Raw genomic sequence first — 25,202 nt, forward strand, 5'->3', positions numbered from 1 at the left:
GGCACCCATGCAACACTGCATCTCGTTTAACACCTGTAGAGATTGTACCACGGTGCAAACTAAGTACCTATAACTACTTTATGCCAGTTGCAGTAATGGTGGTGGTGAGTGCCCTCAAGTCACAGTTGATTTATGGCAACCTCTGGTGGGGTTTTCATGGCAAGAGACTAACAGAGGTGGTTTGCCATTGCCTGCCTCTGCAACCCTGGTCTTCGTCAGAGGTCTCCCATCCAATTACTAACCAAGACCGACCCTGTGTAGCTTCTGAGATCTGATGAGATCTGGCTCACCTGGGCTATCCAGGTCAGTGTATGCTAGTTGCAGTTCAGTGTTTAAATGACATCCTGGGCCCAGCAAAGCAGGGCCTTGGGGAGGTGCCGACAGCTGCTGATGCACCTGCTTTCTCTGTGGTGGCTCCTACCTAATGGAATGGCCTGCCTGGTGAGCTCAGGAAGGCTTCGACTCTTTCTGCAGACTATGCAAAACTGAATTACTCAGGAAGGCTTTTCTGCACAGATAATAGGGTTGTGCTGTACAGAATAGGGTTGCCAAGTCCCCTTATCCTCCTGGCGGGAAGAGGAGGAGGTGAACCTGGCACTTCCCTGGAAGCAGTTTTTGCATGCGTGCTCCCAGCAGGCACAATGACATCTGGAAGTGGCATCATCCTGCCTGGCAGCGGGCCTGCTGCCGCACTTCACAAGGGCCAATTTGGGCCCCTAAGACTCCCAATTTAAAATCCTAGGAAAGGGTAAGTATGCATATCCATCATATATAGTCTTATACACACCACTGGTTGCAAAAAATGCTGCAGAGAAATACAATACGGCAATAAATGTCCAAACCACAAGGTGGAAATAGTTCCAAAGTAGGCTTATCTTCTGTTTCTTCTTTCTTATTATAAGCACACGAGCTTGAAGCCAAAATACAGGATATTCTCACCATCTCCAAGTAGTAGATGGGTGGAGCCTAACGGCCGTTAAGCACAACTGTTATTATTCCGTTGCTTAAACACCAACTGGGTGATACAAATCTCTTGCCAACATACTTGTTTGATGTGGTAATCTTGTGTCTTTGATAAAGTTCATATACGAAACGAAACAGGATTTAAAAAGCTGGCAACGCCCGTTAGGCTCCACGCATCAACTACTTGGAGAGTCTTAGGTACTATTTATTTAGGATTTGTATTGAGTATATTTATTACACTTATTAAGCACTTTGGGCACTGTGCACTTTAAAGTAAAAAAAGAATCTATAAAAATAAACAAAATATATTTAATAGGATAGTTTGTTTTTTTCCCTTTGGGGGGCTTTTGCCTTCTTTCTCACGTGTTAGGAAGCCAGACAGCCTGAATACCGTTCAGTACACCAAGGTATGTTGGAGCTGTGCCGTGGGAGGCAGGTCAGAGAAAATTATAGTTTGAGATGGAACTGTGAAATTCTTACGATTGACTTATTAATGTGGTATTGATTAGTACTAAAGGATTTCTTTCAAGAGAGGGGAGGCAGGTCATAGAAAATTGCAGTTTAAGATGGAACTGTGAACTTTTTACGATTGACATTAATGTAATATTGATTAGCGCTAAATAAATTCTTGTAAGAGAGTTGTCAGTTTGGGGAGTGGCTGCCTGGCCAGGGTGGATGCAAGTGGCCCTTGCTGCGAGTGAGCGGCCTGGGCCCCTAAACTGGGCCTGCTCTTCTTCTCCTCCCTCCCGCCCCATTGGGGGTGGGTCCATGGGCAGCTATGCCACCCAACCATGGGGCCCAGGGCAGCTGTCCTGGTTGCCCATTGGCTAAGGCCACCCCTGATGCCTCACAGGGCAGCAGGCTGCATCTTGGGTAGAGATTAAAAGAATCCACCTTCTCCTGTCATGTGTGAGCCTGCCAATACTTCCTCAAGCTGCAGCTCCCCTCCCCTGTATGTCACATCCTCCTCTCTTCCCAGGGGCCCCTTGACCCTCAGGAGTAGCTTTTTGAAGGTGCAAAAAGGTAGAGGAGGAAAGGGAAGAGAGCTGGTCCCTGTGTTTGGTCATTTTACAGCATCTGATGAGGCATGGCTAGGGCTGCCAGGTCCCTCGGTGGGGGCGGGAGGGGTTCCGCGCCCAGCCTTTGCCCCCTGCTGCCGCTCACCTGGCCTGCAGAGGGAAAAGGCTCAGGAAATGTGCCCGGGCGGCAAAAACCTTCCAGGCCTATGTGCAGTGGGCGGTCTCCTGTTGGGGGCAGTGATGTCACTTAAGTGACGTCATCTGTGAAGCACGGGAGCATGCCTACTGTTGGGTGCACGCGAGAAGATCAGAAAGGTAAGGGCAAGGTCCCCCCTCCCACTGAACGGGTATGGGGACCTGACAACCCTAGGCATGGCATTTTTTGGGGGGGAGATCTCCTGCCCCTAGCAGGCCATAGATCTGACCCATTATTTCATATTCCAGACACTGGGGAGTTCACAATCTTAACTGAATTGCTACACTACAGTAAGGCCAAGGAGAATGAGCTGAGGACTGTCTTGTTTATTTTATTCCCCAGGTTTTGAGGTAACGAATGCTTAAAAATACAAAGTTCATGGTGAATTCTTAATTTCCACCCTGATCCTGCTGATGTGGGGAGGGCGGAATATAAATCGAATATAAATAAATAAATTGCAGACCATTTGGGGAACCTCACAGAATGTATTTCTGTCTGAAACATGTTCCACAATGCAAAGTGAGGAAGTAAGTTCAGGTTGTAAAAGGCTGACCTGCATTTCTTCAGACGGCAGAGGGAAGTGGAGCGGAGTCACCTTAAGTGTCTGAAATGAACCCTGCAAGTAGTGAACTAGCATCTCAGGGAGAGGGCTTTGCAGAGCTCTGCTTCCTGAGACTGGGTGCCTTTTGATCATTAGACTTCCTGGAATGAAGCATATGTGAGGGCACTCAGAGGCCCTCCCCTGCTGAACTCGATATGTGAGAGGGGACTCAAAGTATTCCAATAGAGGGAGACCCCAAACAGGATCCAGCACCTTAATTAACCAAGGCAGAAATGTTGGCAAATTAAAAAGTTTATTAGAGTAAAAGGACCAAAATAAGCGGATGCACAGCAGATTATCTCAAACCACGCATTCCATGCAGGGTATGCCCACTAGCTTATATACCTTCACAGAAACAAGCCATAAGATATTGTCGAAGGCTTTCACGCCCGGAGAACGATGGTTGTTGTGGGTTTTCCGGGCTGTATTGCTGTGGTCTTGGCATTGTAGTTCCTGACGTTTCGCCAGCAGCTGTGGCTGGCATCTTAAGAGGGGTAGCACCAAAAGACACTGAGAGATCTCTGTCTTTTGGTGCTACACCTCTGAAGATGCCAGCCACAGCTGCTGGCGAAACGTCAGGAACTACAATGCCAAGACCACGGCAATACAGCCCGGAAAAACCACAACAACCAGCCATAAGATAATTATTTAATGTATCAGATTACCTCTACAGAATGCAAACACATCTATGTAAAATTTCCAAAAGATTGACAGGCACTATAGTTTATTAAGTGTTACACTTGACACTCTTTTCTTTGGCCCGCTTTGTTATCTTTTCACATACCAAGAGGGGTACATTCGGGAGACAATGAGGGGAGTTCTGTGGAAATCGAAGCCACAACATCCAGACCCTCTCGAGGCCATGTCCTGTTGTAGATCATGCCATTCTGGAACATTTCCACCTCCCACTACCTTCACCTGAATGGCTAATGTTGCAAGGCCATTGTATGTAGGTAAAAAGAGAGGCACACGGAAGGAGTCAGCCAAGACTCATCCCAACATTCTTTTCTGTCGAACTAGTCTGAGTAAGCTTAAAACTAAAAAAGTTTAAATTCTACACAGCTATAAAAATTCCTTTAACAATATGCATTTATGTTTGCACCTAAATTATTGTTGATTTCCTGGAGTCAAAGTAGTGCTATTTATTTTAACTTCGCAAATATCTGTACTCGTTTGCTCCCTGAAGTAGTCACCACAAAGGCTTAGTGAGTGTGACTGGCAGGCCATGTAAATTCCAGTCGGAGGTGAAAAGCAAAACCAGGTGTAAGTCTGCCTCTTGGGGGTGAGGCTGTGATGCCTTGGAGTTCTTCTCAAGGTCATATATGCATGTCATAAATAAGGTAGCCGTCATTCTCGACAAAGTGGATTTTGTCCCACAAAAGTGTATGCCACAGTGAAATAGGTCTTTAAGGTTACAGAAGCGTCTTTATTGCTCCTGAGCTGACATTCATATGCAGTTTTGTTCCTTTTGGATTTAGATTCACTGGAGTGGTTAGGCTGGCTGAAAAAAACGTAATTGTTCCTTCTTACCTCTTTATGTTTGCAATTCAAACTTATCCTGCTTTGCCAACTGGTCAAGAGTCAGACTTGGGAGTGGTCCCCACACTCCTGCTGACTGAGTAGATCATTTACTTTTTTTGACTGGATCAGTTTTTGCATGCGTGCTCTCCAGTGAAATGGAACACGCTTATTGCCTGAGAAAGTGGGCCTTCTAGCCTCTTTGTAATAAACCCTGGGAGTTCTTGCTGTTTGTAGCTTTAGATATAAATCTCTCTGCAAACTTAATGTAACCTTTCATGTCTCTTACAGCGTGGGCCCTGTCTAATGAGTTATTCAGCTGTGTGTTCTTTTGGCTGCAGGGTATTAACACTACTACATGCCCTCGCTCCTCCCGGAACTGTTTTTGTGGTAGTTGTGGCAGCAGAGGAGGGTATAGAGAATGAGGCAATGGTGAAATGGCAGAGACCTAAGGTAGTAGAATGGCCTGTGGCGCTTCAGACTGCCGGTGGAGCACCACACTTTTGGAAGGATGTTAAAAACTCTCTGTAGGTAGAAAACCAGCATGCGGAGCAGGCAGAGAGACAAGATAGAACTTTCCCCCCTTAGGCTTGCCAGGTCTCCCGCTGTACAACCACGCAACACACCAAAAGAAAGCTCACCCCAGGCGGAAAATATTCAAGGCAATTTAACCACTTCCTGTAAGTTTAGTGTGTAATACAAAAATACAAGAAACATTAAATCCAGAAAACAGTAAATATACAATATTATTGCCAATAATAGCTATAGCTGATATAGTCCCCAGTTACATGAAATAAGGGGGCGGTGGCCCCAGCAGACGTGTGTGACTGCCGTGGTCCAACAAGTTGTCCCGATCCAAAGAGTGTAGAAGCCGCTGAAGGTAAGCCAATAAAAGCAACTTGAGGCAGAAAACAGCAAGACGTCCCGGTCCGACGCTTGAAAAAAAGCCGCTAGGGGATGAGCGGGAACGAATTAATTAAGCACTGAAGCCAAACACAACAAGCCGTCTCAATCCAACGCTTGTAAGAGCCGCTGTAAGGTAAGCGGGAACGGAGAGCCGAGACAAAAGCCGCTGTGACATGAGCGGGAGCAAATTAATTAAGCCCTGAGGCCAAACACAACAAGCCGTCTCAATCCAACGCTTGTAGGAGCCGCTGTAAGGTAAGCGGGAACGGAGAGCTGAGGCAACGAGCGTAAGCCGGCCAGATTGTTCTCTTTTTCTCGTTTCAGACCTAATAACGTCTTTCATCAGGCCATAATATATCATAAATCAGGCCATAATATATCATAAATCACAGTTTTAAACTCCCAGGAATTTACCCAACATATGCGGAGTAAATTACCCATATGTTGGGTAAATTCCTGGGAGTTTAAAACTGTGATTTATGATATATTATGGCCTGATGAAAGACGTTATTAGGTCTGAAACGAGAAAAAGAGAACAATCTGGCCGGCTTACGCTCGTTGCCTCAGCTCTCCGTTCCCGCTTACCTTACAGCGGCTCCTACAAGCGTTGGATTGAGACGGCTTGTTGTGTTTGGCCTCAGGGCTTAATTAATTTGCTCCCGCTCATGTCACAGCGGCTTTTGTCTCGGCTCTCCGTTCCCGCTTACCTTACAGCGGCTCTTACAAGCGTTGGATTGAGACGGCTTGTTGTGTTTGGCTTCAGTGCTTAATTAATTCGTTCCCGCTCATCCCCTAGCGGCTTTTTTTCAAGCGTCGGACCGGGACGTCTTGCTGTTTTCTGCCTCAAGTTGCTTTTATTGGCTTACCTTCAGCGGCTTCTACACTCTTTGGATCGGGACAACTTGTTGGACCACGGCAGTCACACACGTCTGCTGGGGCCACCGCCCCCTTATTTCATGTAACTGGGGACTATATCAGCTATAGCTATTATTGGCAATAATATTGTATATTTACTGTTTTCTGGATTTAATGTTTCTTGTATTTTTGTATTACACACTAAACTTACAGGAAGTGGTTAAATTGCCTTGAATATTTTCCGCCTGGGGTGAGCTTTCTTTTGGTGTGTTGCGTGGTTGTACTGCAGTTTAGCTCTTCACCCCCCTTGTAATTTTAGGTCTCCCGCTGTGGCAGGAAGCTTACCACTGGCAAACTCTGTCGCCCACTACAGCTCCAAGCAGTGATGGAAGAAGTTGTTTTTAAAAACACACCAGGTCCAGGTTGGGAACTTCCTGGAGATTTGGGGGGTGGAGCCTGGAGAGGGAGGGGTTTGATGAGAGGAGGTGCCTCAGTGGGGTATAATGCCATAGAGTTCACCTTTCGGAGCAGCTATTTTCTCCATGGGAACTGGTCTTCATTGCCTGGAGATTAATTGAAATTCCGGGAGATCTCCAGCTACCACCTGGAGGCTGGCAACCCTAGGTAAAACCCAGGAGTGATAAAGGCTACATAATGTTTTGCATGTAGTTGTTTGAGGATTTTATTTCTATGGTTGTTGTGGGTTTTCCAGGCTGTATTGCCGTGGTCTTGGCATTGTAGTTCCTGACGTTTCGCCAGCAGCTGTGGCTGGCATCTTCAGAGGTGTAGCACCAAAAGACAGAGATCTCTCAGTGTCACAGTGTGGAAAAGATGTTGGCAGGTCATTTGTATCTACTCAGGAGGGGTGGGGTTGAGCTGAGTCATCCTGTAAGAGTTTCCCAGGGTGAGGAATGCTAATGGCGGGAGGCTTCACTGTATCCTGAGGAGGTTCTTTTGCATATGGATTGGTGCTTGATGTGCTAATCTTCTCTGCAGGGCTATTGTCGGGTGTAGAGTGTTTTATTTCTGCTTGGTAATATGTTTTATTTTAAAAAATTGCTGCTGTGTGTTTAAATGCGGGCCTCTGAGGAAACAAGGAGGGGGGGCTGGATGGATGAATGGATTGGATAATAGCTGCACCCTGGGGAGCAGAGTGAACTGCAGCTTTAGTCAGAGTTGAGAAAAAAGTGTTCATTCAGGCCTAATCAGGCAAGCTGTGTGAAGCCCAAGAGAGTCTGTGCATTTCTGAGAGAAAATACTTATTCTAGTTAAGTCAAGCAACCTGTGTGGAAGCTCCCCAAGTTCAGTGAATCTGTATGGTGGTCTGAGGAATTCTGTTTAAGTCAGGCAGACTGTATGTGCACCTGAGAGTCTGTGTATATCTGAGTGAGTCATTATCTAGTTCAGGGAAGCTTTGTGGGAAGGCCTGAGAGGATCTATGTCTGTGTGGATTAGATGGAAGTTTATTCTGTTAGTGAGGACCTGTGTGGAAAATTAGTCTGTGTGATTGGGTTTGTGAATATATAAATGTCTTTGAGGCATAGGATTGCCAAGTTCCTATACCCTCCCAGCAGGAGCAGGGGACCAGGCATTTACCTTGTGTTGACGGTGTGTTCTCTGTTTGCGTGCGCACTTAGTGTGCCATGCATGATCCTGGAGTGCTTGCTGATGGCAGGTGGCCTCTGGGGCTTGCCATCTCCTGCCAATCGCTGGCCGATCGGTGGACAAGGGAGCAAACTAGGGTCCCCATCCCCCCGCTCGGGGCAGGGGATCTCCTGATCCCACCCTCCCTCCCCTGCGCCTGCTTACCTGGCTGGCGGGGAGGGCACGCTCCCTGGGGTGCTCCCTGCCCAGGTGGCACAGCACGCCCCTAGGTGCGGGGGGCGCTCCTGTGCTGCGAGAGCAGGCGGCGGCAGAGAGAAAGCAGGCGGCGGTTGCAAGAGCACGCCGCTCTCAGTGCCACTGCTGTGGCCACTGCAGCTCTCTCTCTCTCGCTACGGCCGCCACCGTCCCTCTGCAGCCTGGCAGAGACAAGAGGTGCGGCAGCGGCGGCGGCAACGAGAGAGCGAGCTGCGGTGGCCATGGCCTGCTCTCTCACTGCCACCGCACCCCTTGTCCCTGCCAGCGTGGGCAGCACAGGAGCAGCTGCAGCCGCAGCGAGAGAGAGAACAGGCCGTGGACACCACAGCTCGCTCTCTCCTTGTGGCTACTGCTTCCCCTGTGCTGCCCGCGCCAGCAGGGACAAGGGGTGTGGCAGCGGCAAGAGAGACAGAGAGCTGCCTGGTCTCTCTGCCCTCCCCAGCGCGTGCGATGCGTCGTCCCTGTGTGATGACATCACTTCTGAAGTGATGTCATCACGCACATTGGGAGCACGTGCGTGCGGGCACAACAAGAAAAGCCCCGACGAGGTAGGAGCCAGCGTCCCAGTCTCCCGCTGGGAGACTTGAGGGATCTGGCAACCCTAGAGCAAACCTCTGGGAGTTTGCCCACCATTGGCAAGCTTAAGCACCCAAGCTTAAGAACTTATTTATTCTGAAACCAATACACTTATCAAAACTCTGCAACCATCATACTTATATACTTATAAATAAATTCTATTTTTGTTTCAGCAAGAAAGAGCTTCCTCCTCACAGCCACCCTCATGTGCTGATGGTTCTGTCAGACTGCCATCTATAACAAAGCCTTCCTGTAATATAAGCAGAAGAAATCTAAGGTAGAAAGCTTTTGGTGGTAGCAAATACCTTTTGGGGAGATAGCAATATATAGGCCATGCAAACAAAACAGGGAAGATGTTTATGAGGTATGTAGGCCTGGATAAAGTAGAGAGCACCTAAGTTGTGTGTGAGTGGAATTTAAAAGTATTGGTGTGATCAGAGTCGTCCTGAGGTGTAAGTTTAAGGTAATGTAAGGAAGAGCTGTATTTAAGGTCCAAAACCAAAAGTTCTAAAAAATTGAAAAACAGCAAATCATTACAGGGTGGAATAAAAACTAAGCAAACCATTACTACAGAGTAGCTCTAGGAATCACCAGAAACTCTATGGGTTTACCATAATTTCCAGCAAGATCACATTTCCAATGTCCCCACCCTATCCTTTCTGGCAGTTGCTTGGCCTGGCAATCCTATTCCCTCTACTGTGAAAGTTTTCTATTTTCAGGGAATTTTTTTAAAGCAAAGAACCATTCAAACCACAAATAGTGTGATCCATTTGTACCACTGGGGTTCTGTCATTTCATTTCTTTCTCATTCCTCCTGCATGTGCGTATGATGCCTAGAACAGCTACTGGCTGGGAATTGTCCATCTCTGATATTTTGTAGCAAATGTCAGTGAACTTGGATCCATTCCCCCCAGGCTTTTAACTGCTGAGGGCTTCTGTTTTAAGGGCTGTTTTAAGCCCGAGGGCTGTTTTATTGATACCATTTTTCAGACTCTGTTGCCTCCACGCATCTGTTTCTCCACCATGGGATAAAAACAGAGTCTGAAACTCAGTATTAAAATCCTTATTTCTGATACCCAGATATTTAGCTCCCTATACAATATCCCCACCCGTGCCAAAGAATAAAGAATAAAAAGGGAACTTTCCCCTGCATGCTTTCAAACCAGCAATTCAACGATCCTGCACTGGACTTTAAAATATTTTTTTTTTAAAAAAAAGAGGAAAGAAGGAAGGGGGGAAAGATGGAAAGGAGGGGAGGGGTGGAAAGGAGGAAAGGGGGAGTGGCTGGATAGATGAGAGTAGCCAATCACAATGCAGTAGGCTGGCAGGGGGCGGGAGTGGGGAGGAAAAGGGTGGAACACCAAAATACGAAACAAAGAAACAGCCACCATAATGCGGATTTTTTGTGTGAAAAAAGTTGTGGTATAAGTGCTCTCAAGAAAGCTGTGAAAAAGCCATCTGCCATGGCTTTTTTTTGGTAACCATCTGCCATCTACCATTTTGGTAGTCACTCATGGCAGCAAATCGGGTGCAGATGGTTACCAAAAAAAATGCTGCACTATGGAAACTGAACCGTCGAAATTGGCCGGTGCAGAAGGAGTTCCTGTCTAACACTGTAACTCCTGTATGACACATGGAGGGAGAAAGGTCTAGAAAAAGCTGGTACCAGCTGAAATTTCTGCTTCTGCATATAAATGTAGCCTTTAGTCATCTGGGCTAGTTGCCATTAATGGACTTTGCTACCTCCCAATTTGTCTCGTCACCTTTTCAAGGGTTGTACTTTCATATAATTCCTCAGGGCATGAAGGAAGTTCTATTTCAGAGTTGTTACAACAGAACAATTAACAGGGAGCCTGTTTTATGACTGCCTTTTTAAATGTCTCAGGCGTATTTACAACCTCTGCTATGAGGCTACTGAGCCAAGCAGGTTCTTTGCTTATCTGTTGGTGAGGCAACAAGGGTGGCACAATCGAGACTAGATCTGTAGGCATTTAAAAATATATATCTGTTATCTGTCCTTGGCACATAGGAACATGGTGTAGCTCTTGTGATCAGAAGCTGGAACCTGTTTGGTGAGTTGCTGCTCTTTATTGAGCACAATTAGAAGGGCCTCCAATGAGTGGGTTAAAAATTCACCTTGTGTCATTGGCTTGAACTATTAAATTTGACTTGATGCATGTCCTAACAAAAGAGATGGAATATTTTCACTTTTTCTGTTTATTGCATTCTTTCATGTTCTCCACAGTGAAATTGATGGGGCTATCAACAGTTCTCTCTCTCTCTCTCTCTCTCTCTCTCTCTCTCTCTCTCTCTCTCTCACACACACACACACACACACACACACACAAATTTACTTTGCAAATGTTGAGTCTCTCCACACGAGACCTCTTACACGAGGATGCTCAAGTGAAGGGAGATGCAATGTTAGCCGGGAAGCATAGTTTCACTTCTTTAGAGCCTGTAAAGATCGCTCCTCAGAGGGTTTGTGTATTTGTACAGTGGTACTACAGAAAAACCAAGAAGTGAGCTATGGGTCACGAAAGCTCATACCCTACCACAAATTTTGTTAGTCTTATAGGTGCTACTGGACTCACGCTGTTTTCTACTCTACAGACAGACAAATATGGCTACCCATCTCGAACTACAATAAACCAAAATGCCGATTCTGTCCCCTTATTCATTCCAACAACACACTCCCTGGACCTAACAGCACCAGCTGTACTATCTTAGGCTCATTCACTTTCCAATGTGCTATATGCCATTAAGTGTCAGTACAGTGCCCTTCCACTCTCTCTATTGAACAGTCCCTTGGCAAAAGAATGCCTGGACATAAGTCTGTTATAAAAAACCCCACATCATTCAAAAACCAGCAGGAGAACATTTCAGTCTTCCAGGACATTCCATCGCTGACTTAAGAATAGCAATTCTCAAGCAGAGAAACATCAAAGGAAAATTACAATGCAAGATGGCTGAAATAAGAGTTTATTTGGCAATTTGGAACAATGGATCCCCCAGGGTTGAATTGGGACATTGGATTTTTCTCGCATTACAGATGCTAATTCTTTGCACTTACCACCCCTGCTCAATCAAGCTAATAACATGTATTATACCTAACTTCCTGACACACTAATTTATGTTAGCCCTATCACCGTCTACCTGGATTATAAAAACTCCTTCCTTTTCCCACTCTTTGTATCTGACAAAGGGAGCTTTGACTCTCAAAAGCTCATACCTTGGAAATGTAGCTGGTCTTTAAGGTGCTGTTGAACCGGGATCTTGCTCTTTGACTGCAGACCAACACAGCTACCCACTTGAAACGATGTTCAAATGGACAAACTTTGCTGGAATATCAGGTTTGGTTATTCATCTTTGATGACAAGTACTTCCCAAGTTCCCAGGCAATTCGACCACCACCACTTTGCAAGTCAAGAAGGCCAGTAGTCTTTGAGGGCATTGCCAGTTGCACATGGCTTACTTTAGGAATTTAATGCTGCTTGTACCACAGGACATCTGCTTTCTGTTTCTGACATGTTATTTGGTGGCTGATAGTGATCAAACTCAGTGGTTTTATAGTTCACAGCTGTATAAATGGATCTATATGATTTTAACTGAATTTTAACCTGTTTTGGTCTTCTTCCCGCAGCAAAGTATCCATCCATCAAGTCTCTGATGACACCAGATCCCAGTTTAAAATGGATTGTGACCGGAATGGTGCTCGTACAGTTCCTGACTTGCTACCTGGTGAAAGATTTGCCCTGGAAATGGGTTTTATTCTGGGCATATGTGTTTGGGGGCTGCATTAACCACTCCCTCACACTAGCCATCCACGACATCTCGCACAATGTTGCCTTTGGCAACTGTCTGATAAAATGGAACCGATGGTTTGCAGTCTTCGCCAACCTGCCCATTGGGATTCCCTACTCAGCTTCCTTCAAAAAATACCACGTTGACCACCATCGCTACCTCAGTGGGCACAATCTGGATGCAGATATTCCTACTGACTTTGAGGGCTGGTTTTTTTGTACTCCATTTCGAAAATTAATTTTGGTTATCTTCCAGCCTTTGTTTTATAGCTTACGGCCTGTTTTTGCATACCCAAAGGCAGTGACTCTGATGGAAATATATAATGTTTTGGTGCAACTTCTGGTTGATGTCATCCTCTACTACTTCTGGGGTTTGAAGCCGCTGGTTTATTTAGTAGCAGGGACACTGCTATGCACAGGCTTACATCCTATAGCTGGGCACTTCATAGCGGAGCATTATATGTTCTGGAAAGGGTATGAAACATATTCCTACTATGGGGTCCTCAACTGGATGACATTTAATGTCGGTTATCATATGGAGCACCATGATTTCCCGAATATTCCAGGGAGAAAATTACCAATGGTAAGTCTCGGCACTAGTTCGGTAAGGTCTGATGTATGCTGTTCACTGCAGAAATGTGTTTCCTAAGTTCTAATGTTCCCCGTTCTTGAAGTCCGACAGGCAGAGAGAACAGAACCAAAACTGACTGGAAATAAGTAGCAAGCAACTAACCGATGCTATCCACTCACCAGCTGCTTTAGCCACCTCTACTAAAAAGGCATCTAAGAGCCTCGCTACAAGTGACATTTTACATGCGAACGACACTTGATCATTTTTGCAAGTCTTTCTGGGAACTGAAGTCCCTCTCCCCCACCCCTTTTCCTTCTGTTCCTTCCCCTCTCTGTTAGAATGGCTGCCTGAAGAGACTGAGAAAGCCTACGGCAACAGCAGCTTTTGCAAATTGTCTTGTTGGGGGGTGGGGGATGCTCTGGAGAAAGCTGAGAAAGTTGCAGCTGCCCGCCCCCAGAGATCATTGAAGCAGGCTTGTGACTGGAGGAACGATTTGCAAAAGCAGGCTTTTTCTGACTTTTCAGGCAGCGATTCTAACAGTTCTAACAGAGAGGGGAAGGACACTAGGACTTCACCGACATGTCAGCTTTCTCCAGAGCATCCCCCACCCCCCAGCAAGACGATTTGCAAAAGCTGCTGTTGCCGTAGGCTTTCTCTGTCTCTTCAGGCAACCATTCTAACAGAGAGGGGAAGGAACAGAAGGAAAAGGGGTGGGGGAGAGGGACTTCAGTTCCCAGAAAGACTTGCGAAAATGATCAAGTGCTGTTTGCGTGTAAAATGTCGCTTGTAGCGAGGCTCTGAGACAAAAAGGGTTGGATTCTGCCTGCAATTTCCATGGGGTGAGAGGAAGGGATGTTCATCAATTCCGCTGTCTAAAGTGCAGGAGCTGCACTTTAGAAGATATCTTGCCCTGCAGCAAAAGCATGGCGGGGGGAGTGGCACTCTGTGGACATAAATCCTTTCTGTCAGAGGGAGTTTCAGGCAAGATCCAAGGCAATCATTCCATTCAGACTTTTTAAAGGATGTTTTCATATGTAAAAGAGAGGGGAAACCAATATTATGGGTGATCATCAAATACCATCTTCTAATAGATGTATCCTTAAATTGTTCTTGCCTTTTTTTTGTTATGAGTTAGACCCTGATTTTAAATACTTACTGGGAGAAAAGGGTTTGATGTCACAGCAATAAAACTTAGGAGACAATTGTGGCAGCTTGGAAAATGGGAGCGGGGAGACCTCATGCGAGCTCACGCTTCTGAACTCTGGTGGGTGGTTTGCTCTGTTTCACTGGAGGCTGTTTCTATGGAGAAAGGTTACAGTTCTCAGTCTTAATAGATTAGGCCATGTGAATGATAAAAGGGGCATAAGAGAGTGACCAACAAGGTATGCTTGGGGGACTTGCCAGGTATATAGATAGAAAGGAATTTGTAACACACACAAACACTCCCTCTCCATGAACTCTCAGTTTGTGTCTGTTCCATTTCTGGGTGTGCCAAGCTGCGTGTGGATGGCAACAGTAAGACTCTCTCTGGAGTTCCATTCACAGGGATCCAAGATGCCTGTGAAACTGGATCCTTGATAGAGATGCAGAAAAATTAAGTGTTGGCTGGGGGTGGGGGTTGTACAGTTCACTGAAGGGGAAATATGTTGAGGACAGAGTAGCAGCAGTTGTGAATGCATTCAAATTCTGGGCGTATTTTAAAAGCAAAAATGGGGTGGAAGAACACATGGACTCGATGCAGCTAGGAAGGAGAGCAATTGTGCACTGGTTTTTAATTGCTAAGCCACTTCAAGCAGGTCTCCAAAGAGGCAGCATAGGGACGTTCTAAATAAACTATTTCCTACAGTAAGCAACAGTGTTGGTTTTACAGTCTTCCTTTAACCTTGTTTTAAAAGAGTTAAAAATGCCTTTCTCCTGTCAAACGTGAGTGTTTCTCCATGGAGCTCTGTGCTGATGGTCGAAGTGTGTATAGCAGAGCAGGTTTCTCATGGCTGCTCTCGTAGGAGGAGCTCAGCTCAAGATAGTGTGAATATAGTCCTTCACCCCGCCTCCATTTTATCTTCACGACAACCCTGTGAAGTAGGTTAGACTGCAAGAGACGGGGGCGTTTGAATGCACGTCCTTTGAGTCTTCGTTCAGTACTTTAACCACTATCCACATTAGCTGCCCATTCACATTGATCAGTCAGTAATCTCACAATATAACTATCAGGCCAAGTGCAAGAAACAGATCTTGTCGTTGTGGTTTTAAGAAGCAACTTTGAAACAACAACAACAACAACAACCATGCTTTATAATGTTTGCTTTTGGTGAAGTCTCGTCAATTCTGACAATCCCCCCCCCCCAAGAATGAATATGTCTTAGTCTAATGCAGGTCACTGTAGAGGAAATCCATTCTTTTAAAATAATCCTAAAATTACAGGGCTACAAGAGATGTGAAAGTGATTTTGGCCTGTTTTCCAGTGGCAGGGTTTACCTAGAGGAACAGAGCTTCTATTCTAGATAATGAAAACAGCCTCCCACTCCAGTTTTGCAGCATGGATGTAATTTCTTCATTGCTACCCCAACTATCTTTTCAAGGGGAACCCATATTTTATCTTCACAACAGCCTTGTGAAGTAGGTTAGGGGGTGTATGTGGCAGGATCAAGGTCACCAAGTAAGCATTGATGGAAAAATGAGGGTTCAAAACTGCATACTTCTATGCTTCATTCCTGTTGCTGTTCCTTCCACCAAAGGATGCCCAAATGCTTTCTTGTGGTAGGTACTGTCAATAGCACTCAGATTTAAAGAAACAGCTGCGAAATTCTGGGGCTGCAACCATCACAGCCTCCAGCATTCCTTAAAGCAGCTGAAACAAAGTCCCTAGAGCATGGCTTGCAAGAACACAAATACATCCTCTCCAGAAGACTTGTAGCTGCCAGGTCCACTGTTTAATAGAAACTGAGTTTTACGTATGGAGCAGGTATAAAACGCACCCTGGAAGTTAAGCACAGAGATTTCATGGTAGGTCAGCAATCAGCAAGGTGAGGCAGCAGGCAACAACCATCACTGTCACAGAATCACAGAGTTGGAAGGGGCCATACAGACCTAGTCCAACCCCCTGCCCAATGCAGGATGAGCCTAAAGCATCCCTGGCAAATATTCATCCAGCCTCTTCTTGAAAACTGCCAGTGAGGGGGAACTCACCACCTCCCCAGGCAGCTGATTCCACCTTTGAAATACTCTGACCATGAAAAAGTTTTCCCTAATATTCAGTGGTACCTTTCAGCATGTAATTTAAGCCCGCTGCTTTGAGTTCTATTCTCAGTTTGGTGTAGTGGTTAAGAGCGTGGGACTCTAATCTGGAGGACCAAGTTTGATTCCTCACTCCTCCACTTGAAGCCAGCTGGGTGACCTTGGGTCAGTCACAGTTTCTAGGAGCTTTCTCAGAGCTAAGCTACAAGTGACGCCTGACAGGTTGGACACTTGTCAGCTTCCCTCAAGTTTTGATGGGAAATGTAGGCATCCTGGTCTTGTATCTGTAATGGAGAGCCAAGCTGTAAAGCCAGGATGCCTACATTTCCCATCAAAACTTGAGAGAAGCTGACAAGTGTCCAACCTGTGTCCATCGTCACTTGTAGCTTGGCTCTCAGCCTCACCCACCTCACACGGTGTTTGTTGTGGGGATAATAATAGCATATTTTGTAAACCGCTTTGAGTGGGTTTTAAGTCATCCTGAAGGGTGGTATATAAATTGAATGTTATATTATTATCCTCTGCTGCCAACTGGAACAGCTCCTTGCCCTCCTCCAAATGACAGCCTTTCAAATATTTAAAGAGAGCAATCGTGTCCCCCCTCAATCTCCTCCAAACTAAACATTCCCAAGGCACTCAGCCTTTTCTCGTAGGGCTCGGTCTCCAGACCCCTGATCATCCTCATTGCTCTCCTCTGCACCCTCTCAATTTTGTTCACATCCTTTTTGAAGTGAGGCCTCCAGAACTGCACACAGTACTCCAGGTACAGCCTGACCAAGGCAATATAGAGGGACTTTGACCTGCGATTTCGATGCAATGGCCCTTTTGATACAGCCCAAAACTGAGTTTGCCTTTTTTTTGCCACCGCATCAATTGACTGCTCATATTTAGTTTACAGTCCACTCTTACTCCAAGAGCTCTTTTGCATACACTACTACCTAGAAGTGTATCCACCATCCTGTATTTGTGCTTCACATTTTTGTGGCCCAGATGTAATACTGTGCACTTATCTATGTTGAATTGCATCCTGTTCACAACAGCCCACTTCTCCAGAGTATTCAGGTCTTGTTGAATTTTAACTCTATCTTCTTGGGTGTTTGCCACTCCTCTCAATGTGGTATCATCAGCAAATTTAATGAGTAGCCCGTTTGCCCCTTCCTCCAGATCACTGATAAAAATATTGTAAATTACCAGGCCCAAAACCGAGTCCTGTGGCACCCCACTGGATACCTCCCTCCAAGCTGATGAAACACCATTGACCACCGCTCTGTGGGTGCAGTCCTCTAACCAGTTCCCTATCCACCGAACTGTCCTATAGTCCAGTCCACAGTCTTCCAGTTTACTCATTAGAATGTCCTGGGGGACCTTATCAAAAGCTTTACTGAAATCCAGGCAAATCACATCAATGGAGTTCCCCCAATCCAGTAAGCTCGTCACTCGATCAAAGAAGGAAACCTGGTTGGTCTGACAAGATCTGTTGGGGACAAAACCATGTTGACTTCCCCAGATCACTAAGCAGTCTTTCAGATGCTTACAGATCAATCCCATTAAAATCTGCTCTAATATCTTCCCAGCAATGGAAGTCAGACTGACCGGCTTGTAGTTTCTTGGGTCATCATCTTCCCTTTCTTAAAGATTGGGATAACATTAGCTCTTCTCCAATCTTGTGGCACATCCCGAGTCCTCCAGGAAGCCTTGAAGATGATGGACAGAAGCTCTGCAAGTTCTCTAGAAAGTTCTTTAGGCACTCATAGGTGCACCCCATCCTGCCTAGGGGATTTGTATTTGTCCAGTGCAACCAGGTGCCTCTCCACAACCTCTCTGTCAATGTCAACTAGCCCCCCAGTGTCCTGTCATGTCTAATACCATCTCTAGATGGGCTCAAGTTCATCAGGGAGAAAACGGGGTCAAAAAAGTCCTTAAGCCTGTCTGCTTTTTCTCTGTCCTCCATCAGAGTTTCTCCTTCTACTCCCAACAGCGGTCCAATTGCTTCTCTGATGGATGATCTGCAGTACCTAGTAACCCTCATATATTCCTCTTGAGAGGTCTGTCCTTCTCTCCATTTCCTGAACATTTCCTTTTTCTGTAGCAAGGAGGAAGCAAGGGGCTCCTGTAGCCCCTTATCTTCCCCTGCTGGGGCTTGGCAGGGAGGCTGATAGCTCAACTTCTGCTAGGCCACGTCTCCCACCATAGTTGATCACTGCTTCTACTCACTGATGACTGGGGCTTGTTTCCTTGTGTATAGGAAGTGGCCCAGTTCTGTGATAAAGTAAGTTTGTACGGAGACAGCTATCTATGGCCCCTGGCAGTGCCAATACTTTCCTTTCTTTTTTGTTTAATGGTATTTATTTAGGTCTGTATTGAATAAGAAAAATGGAAGTACAGAGCCCAGGAAACAGTATTTGCTGTTTCCCCCCCTGCCCCCCTGCCCCTCTTGTCACCAAGTGACACACATGGAGCTACAACACCAGCTTACATTTTAACTCCTGTTTATTTGACCATCCTGGACAGAAGGTCAAAAGTCTGTTCTGTCTAAAGCCAAGAATAGGAGCGTTTTAAAAAAATGGCTGGTGGGAGCTAATGCACAGAGTCTTTAATTGGGTTTTTCCTAGAGAAGGTAAATGATGTCTTAAAGTCTGCTTTCAGATGAGGTATTCAAAAGTAGTATTCTAACAGTTGTGCTTTCATCCTTTGACAGCTAATTAAAATAGTGGACTCTATCGAGATTAATGTTCCTCTATCAGAGATTCAACCAATGGTGATCGTTCAACTTAACTTTTCCTAAAATTTTTCAGAGATTTGTAGTTTTGTTGTGCAGATCTAAGTATAACGTAATTTTTTACTAATTGGAAGGCTGTACTACAAAAATTATGAATATTCAGTGAGGCGTCAAACCAATCATTATTTGTTTGTGCTATCATGTGAATAGACCTTAAATATTTGCATATGATGAGGTATAAAGTTTCAAACACAGATAGAATGGCAGGGTCCTGATGGAAGAAATCTCTTGAGAGAATTTAGGTGAGAACTTATTTTACCTATGTATTTCATAGAAACTTTGAGCATGTTAAACTTGGGATTTATTAAGAAATGTTAGCAAACTTATTTCTTATTGCCTTTCAGTGTTCTGTTTTTATAGGATTTATATTAATAGCCATTTATATTTTGATTACTTGCTTCATTAAAAAACTAGGGTGTATTTTCAATAAAGTGAAATAAACTCTAGACAGGTGTCTGTGTGTTCGATAAAGAGTTGCAAAGCAATATTGAACCCTATATAAATAAATGTGCTGATAAACAGGTCTGAAAACTAATTGCTGTAAACTCTCCCGGAGAGAGATACGTCTTTCTCTTGGCTGGTAGAAGCTTAGTTTCAGACACGGGCAAAAGCTTGTTACACCTCTGCCATGAAAACTCGTTGGGTGATCTTGGGCCTGTCACACACACCCAGCCTAATCTACCTCACAAGGTTTATTGTGAGGAAAAAATGGAGGAGAGAAAGGTGGATGTAAGCTGCTTTGGGTCCCCATTGGGGAGTTAATTAAAACATTTATTTCCCGCCTTGCTCCCATAGCTATACTTTCTCTTATAAATCATGGTAAACCATCTGTGCCTGTTCACGTGGTGCCAAATTAAACTTTAGAGCACATGCAGGTGTCAGAGTAGGGGGCAGGGGAGAGGGAGAATTGAAAGGGTAGCCAGTGAGTGGACAGCCATTCGTTGATAGCTAAGCCATATTGGTTCAGTATGACAGATAACGGAGCTTAGATCTCAGCTCTCCCAAGAGATCTTCAAAATGCGGCACAGGAATGGAAGGAACAGGAGTTCAAGGAACTAACAGACATATCTAGAGAACTGGATTTGATTCCCCACTCCTTCACTTGAAGCCAGCTGGGTGAACTTGGGTCAGTCACAGCTTCTAGCTCTCTCAGCCCGAACTACCTCACAGGGTGTTTTGTTGTGGGGATAATAATGGCATAGTTTGTAAACCATGCCATGAGTGGGTAAGTCATCCTGAAGGGTGGTATATAAATTGAATGTTGTTATTAAAAAAGGGACTTGCTGCAGCTTTGCTTCCTGTCTCTGTAACAACTGCTGCTATGAAAGGTGAAATGTCAAGTACCAAACTGAAAAGGTTTGACCCTGACTTGGTTATGAAAAAAAAAGACCTCTTTAGGTTTTTCATTTTAGACCACCGTTGAAAATGGACAGTTCGCTATTTTTTGTTTCTGCGTCTTAAAGGTCCCACAGTAGGGGTCAAATACAGGAGAACGTTTCTTTTCTGGGATCCCGTCTCATTCTGAACTTCGTATTCAGTGTGATAATACTTGAACAGAATCAAGTGTGAATTGCAAGGTGACAGAACCACGGGTTGGGCCCAGCCTAAACTAGCAGTTTCCACTGAGCTTCCTGCTGCAGATTCCCCTCAGATTGTTCCACAGGGTTCCATTCCACTGATGGAAGATTTGGTCTGGATCCCATCCTATGAATGACCTTTTCTCCTGTACCACTTAAGTTCATCTGTTCTACATAAACATAAAATGTGCCTATGTGTTTTTCACAATTTTTTTTTGTACTTGTGATGCTCCCTATGGTCTACAGTTTCATGCCATGGGTTGGATCCAAGCTTGTATGAATGGAAGGAGTCCATGCAAGCAGATTTTCCTAGAAATTCCCTTCAATCAGCAGCCCTCTCCCCCTGATCTTGCAAGGAGGAGGTGACTGAACCCAATCCCTCCGTTTCCTTCCGCTCCTTCTCCCACTCATGTTGTACATGATTTTTTTTTTTTAAGGAAAGTCTCTCAAACTTCATCAGCAGAAGGGGAGGGGGCAGGAGGCAGCTGTGGGGAGGGGAAGCCCAGGAAAATCTTCTCTGTTCATGGAAGTTTGGAGCCAGCCTAGAATCATTTGGTATGCATATAACATAAAGTAGACAGATTCAATAAATAAGAGAATGCTTGACAAGATGTACCTTTTACTCTTCACAGGTAAAGAAGATAGCTCCAGAATATTACGACTCACTGCCTCACCATCAGTCTTGGTTTCGAGTTCTGTGGGACTTCATTTTTAATAAGAACTTTGGTCCTTATTTGAGGATTAAGCGACGATACAAGCTAGCAAGAGAACTTGATAGCCTACACTACACTACCCATCAAAAATTTAACGTACCCCCTGCCTCTTAGGAATGCACTTGTATTTTGGGAATGGAGCTTGCCAGGAGCTGATGTAATATTCCTGATTTCATGGGATTTTCTGTGATCTCAAATTTGAAGAAATATTATGATGAAGCCAGCCAGAAGCACTTTTCAAATTAGTATTTTTAAAAAGATTGTATCTGTATTGTTTATTAATCTTTGGAAAGATGTGCAGATCTAGAAAGCGCATAGGAAATTAGAGTTAAAGGGATCAAAAGGATGGAGTGCTTTCCCTTTAAGTTTTGGGAGACTTTTAGTTTAGGGGAAAAAATTACAAAAGGAGGAGCAGGCCAGAAGTTGGACATTAGGAAAGATGAAACTGAATAAAAGTACTTCCTCTCTGAAACTACCAGTGTTATCCAGTCACATTTATCACCAGTAGATTCTGCACTGACCAAGAGAGATAAGTCAACCAGTGCAATAAACATGTGGTGTTTCTTACCACAAGATGTAGTGAACAAGCAGTATCTTAGTTATAGCAGGATTACACAAATTTACAGAGATGACATCTGGTGGTGCTGCGATGAAATGACTTCTTTGTACAGTTCAATAGATATTTTAAACATGTATATTAACTTTTTAATATGTGTATTTTGAATGAATACAGAATTCTGTTTTTTGAAATTGTAAAACGGGAGTGTATTGGTCAGAAAAGAACAGGGATATGATTGTTCAAAGGAGTAAACCTGCAAACAGACCCTTTTTAAAAAGGAGAAGAGATGAATAGTCATACAAGTTTGAATATTTTATGTATTTTTTTCTTCAAAATAAATGATTTCTTTTTAAAGAAATCAGTTCAGATGTTATTGTAAAGGTCGCATGGCTTTCCCCCCACATACAAGGACATTTGCATTAATGCAGGTTGCTAGCTAAGATGCCCTGCAGATGGCATTTGCTTTTCACCCGTACTGGCTGACCCATTCTTAAGTCTGAGGTTAGTGAAAAAACTTTGCACGACTGGCAACATTGATAATGCCGTGGATTATAGTTGGCATATGAAGCTGTCTTATACAGAGTTGGATGAATGATAGCAGCCCCTGCCCCCACATATTAAACTGAGGACCTTTCCCAGTACATTAGCAGAGACTCCCCAACTGGCAATGCTGAGGATTGAATTTAGGACCTGCAGGCAAAGTCTGACTTCTGCCATCAATTCCCCAAATTTTTAAAAGGTACAGGTTCATTCCCTTCCTATCTTCCAAATACAGGCTTGTGTTATATTCAAACATGGGCATTAGAGATGGCCATGAACTGGGAAACAAACGAACTGTGCAGTTCGTGGTTCATCACGTTTCGTGAACCAGAACCATGAACTTTTACGAACTTGCCCCCTGGTTTGCAAACCGGCTTATTTGGTTTGTGAAAATGTCACTGCCGGGATAGCAGAAGGTCATTTCTATGGCTACAGAAAGCCTATCCCCCCCTCCGTTGCCTAGGAAACTGATTGGCACCAGACTGTCTGCAGCGATGAACCAAACGAACCGGCCCAAAAGTTTGTGGTGGTTCGTCAGAAATGGGCTCTGACATTGGAAAAACCATCTCCCTCCATCAGTGTCACAGTGGTACTCTCGAGTTTGGGACCAATTTATAATAGAAAAAATTACTGCCAGGATTCAATCTTCCAATTCAATTAATGCGAAAACAAATTTTTATGAGAAATGGATGCCCTTTTTTGTGTTCATTGAAAAGAATGATATGCAGCCTTCGAGTTCTTTATACCGTAATATCTTAGAACAGTAAAGATTAATGCTACAGAACACTATTTAATGTTATGAAAATACTTTTAAAGTGAACTCATCATAATATTGCATTTCACTTGTAAAAATTTGATGTTTTAAATAATATTTAAATGTTAGCCTCACATTATGATTGTGACTTACCTTTCAAGTACCAAGTTGTTGCATATACCGAGTTGTTATATGTTTCATAATGTTGTTTTTGTGTAATAAAAATTATAAATAAATTTTAAAAAAAGAAATGGGCTCTGACAAACCACCGGTTTGTGAACCATGAACTGGCCTGGTTTGTGACGAATTCTGATTCATGTTTCGGTTCATGCCGACCTCTAATGGGCATTCTTGAAGGAAGATGGTGACTGTCTGAAAGCACATATTTCTGTGGGCTCTCGTGCTGGCTCTACCCTGGGCTTAATTGCCAGGCAGGGTTGGGAAATTCAATCCTAGCCCATCTCCTTATAGATAAGAGACACTCCAGCTGTTGTGTGCCAAGGAAGATCAGATGGGTTCTTTTTCATTAGAGGACTTAAAGCTCTTCTGTATCCTATTAACACGATAACATCAAAGAACGAACAGAGCAAGGCTAGCCGGAAGGCTGAGTAAGTTTGCTGCATGGATTATCTGTTGATATATCAGTTGGAACTTTCCTATACTGCATTTATATTTTTTCTCTTTTTTTCCCCCTCTTCTTTCCTAAGAAACTTTGACTAAAACTAGAAGCTAAACACTGTGTTTTACTTGCTTGTTGAAATGAAGAGAACAAATAAAATCTACATCTCTCCATAAAATAAAATGCAGCTATTTACCCCTTATTTGGATATTTGACTTTAAAATATAATTTGGATACTTGAATTTAAAACCACTTGCATTTTGTTTAATTTTGTGCCCACAAGAGTTTTTGGACTTTAATTGGATATAGACTCCCAATGAGGAGATACCTGCCATCTTATTTTGGTAACCTAATTGATTGTCAAGGGAACAAGAACATTTTCAAAGGCTAAACATACCCAGGAACACTGCCAAAATTGGATATTATCTTTGTTTTGATTCTTCACCCTTTTTTTTCCTAAGAAGAAATAAGACAATATAACTTTTTATTTTGTTGTTTACCAGACTAATTTTGAATACTTCTGCTCTGTTTTTGGATTACAAAACATTTATTTTATATCACTTGTACTACTGACTGAACCCCATGGCGCAGAGTGGTAAGCTGCAGTACTGCAGTCCAAGCTCTGCTCACGACCTGAGTTCAATCCCGGCGGAAGCCAGGTTCAGGTAGCCGGCTCAAGGTTGACTCAGCCTTCCATCCTTCCGAGGTCAGTAAAATGAGTACCCAGTTTCCTGGGGGTAAAGTGTAGATGACTGGGGAAGGCAATGGCAAACCACCCCATAAAAAGTCTGCCAAGAAAATGTCATGATGCGACATTCTCCCATGGGTCAGTAATGACTTGGTGCTTGCACACCAAAGGTGGGTAAATACTACCTTTACCTACCTACTGACTGAACTATACTACACCATGAAGGATTTAAAATTTTACAGTTGATTTCTAACATATTGGACTGCCTTTGAATTATTTTTTCCTTTTTTCACTTCTTAAAATGGCCAAACAGCCAAAATAAAGACTACTCTGGAAATTTACAAATAGAACTTTGCTGCCACCTATTGGCCAGGAATGAACTGGACTATCCTAGCTGCGTAAAATTCATTAATAGAACTCTGCTACCATCTGCTGGCTCGAAGAATGAACTGACCCCAAATATTTAAGAGATCTGGAGGGGTGGTGGTGGTGTCTTTATCCATTTGCTGGTTTCAAGACTGAGATAAGAAAACTTAAACTTCTATGAGATTTAATTTGTACTCTTTGAATAGTCAATATTGATACCCATATTGAATGTCAGTGTTTTAAAAATTATTATATGTTAGTAACAGTTATAAGTATTAACAATATAGTGATTTAGTTTAAGATTCAGACTGTTTAAAGAATGTGTTTTTTGGGGCAAGATTATCGGATATACTGAATATTGAATATCAAATGTATGAATACATTGTTATATGGATAAGCTTTATGGGACATTTAAGAGACAAAGGAAATTAGCTAATGGTTGTTGTGGGTTTTCCGGGCTGTATTGCCGTGGTCTTGGCATTGTAGTTCCTGACGTTTCGCCAGC

The 25,202-nt window shown here is 44.0% G+C and overlaps 1 protein-coding gene across 1 annotated transcript in view; it reads left to right on the top strand.

Annotated features, from left to right (window-relative positions):
* Window positions 1–23,742, top strand: part of DEGS2 (delta 4-desaturase, sphingolipid 2) — a 39,077-nt gene extending 15,335 nt beyond the window's left edge. The window contains exons 2-3 of the mRNA XM_054970832.1: window positions 12,138–12,880; window positions 21,091–23,742. Of these exons, the coding sequence (XP_054826807.1) occupies window positions 12,138–12,880; window positions 21,091–21,285 (938 nt within the window). The 3' untranslated portion in view covers window positions 21,286–23,742. The remainder of the gene's footprint in view (window positions 1–12,137; window positions 12,881–21,090) is intronic.
* Window positions 23,743–25,202: the final 1,460 nt, after the last annotated feature.

The sequence above is a fragment of the Eublepharis macularius genome, chromosome 2 (genome assembly GCF_028583425.1).
Source record: "Eublepharis macularius isolate TG4126 chromosome 2, MPM_Emac_v1.0, whole genome shotgun sequence".
Classification (NCBI taxonomy): domain Eukaryota; kingdom Metazoa; phylum Chordata; class Lepidosauria; order Squamata; family Eublepharidae; genus Eublepharis; species Eublepharis macularius.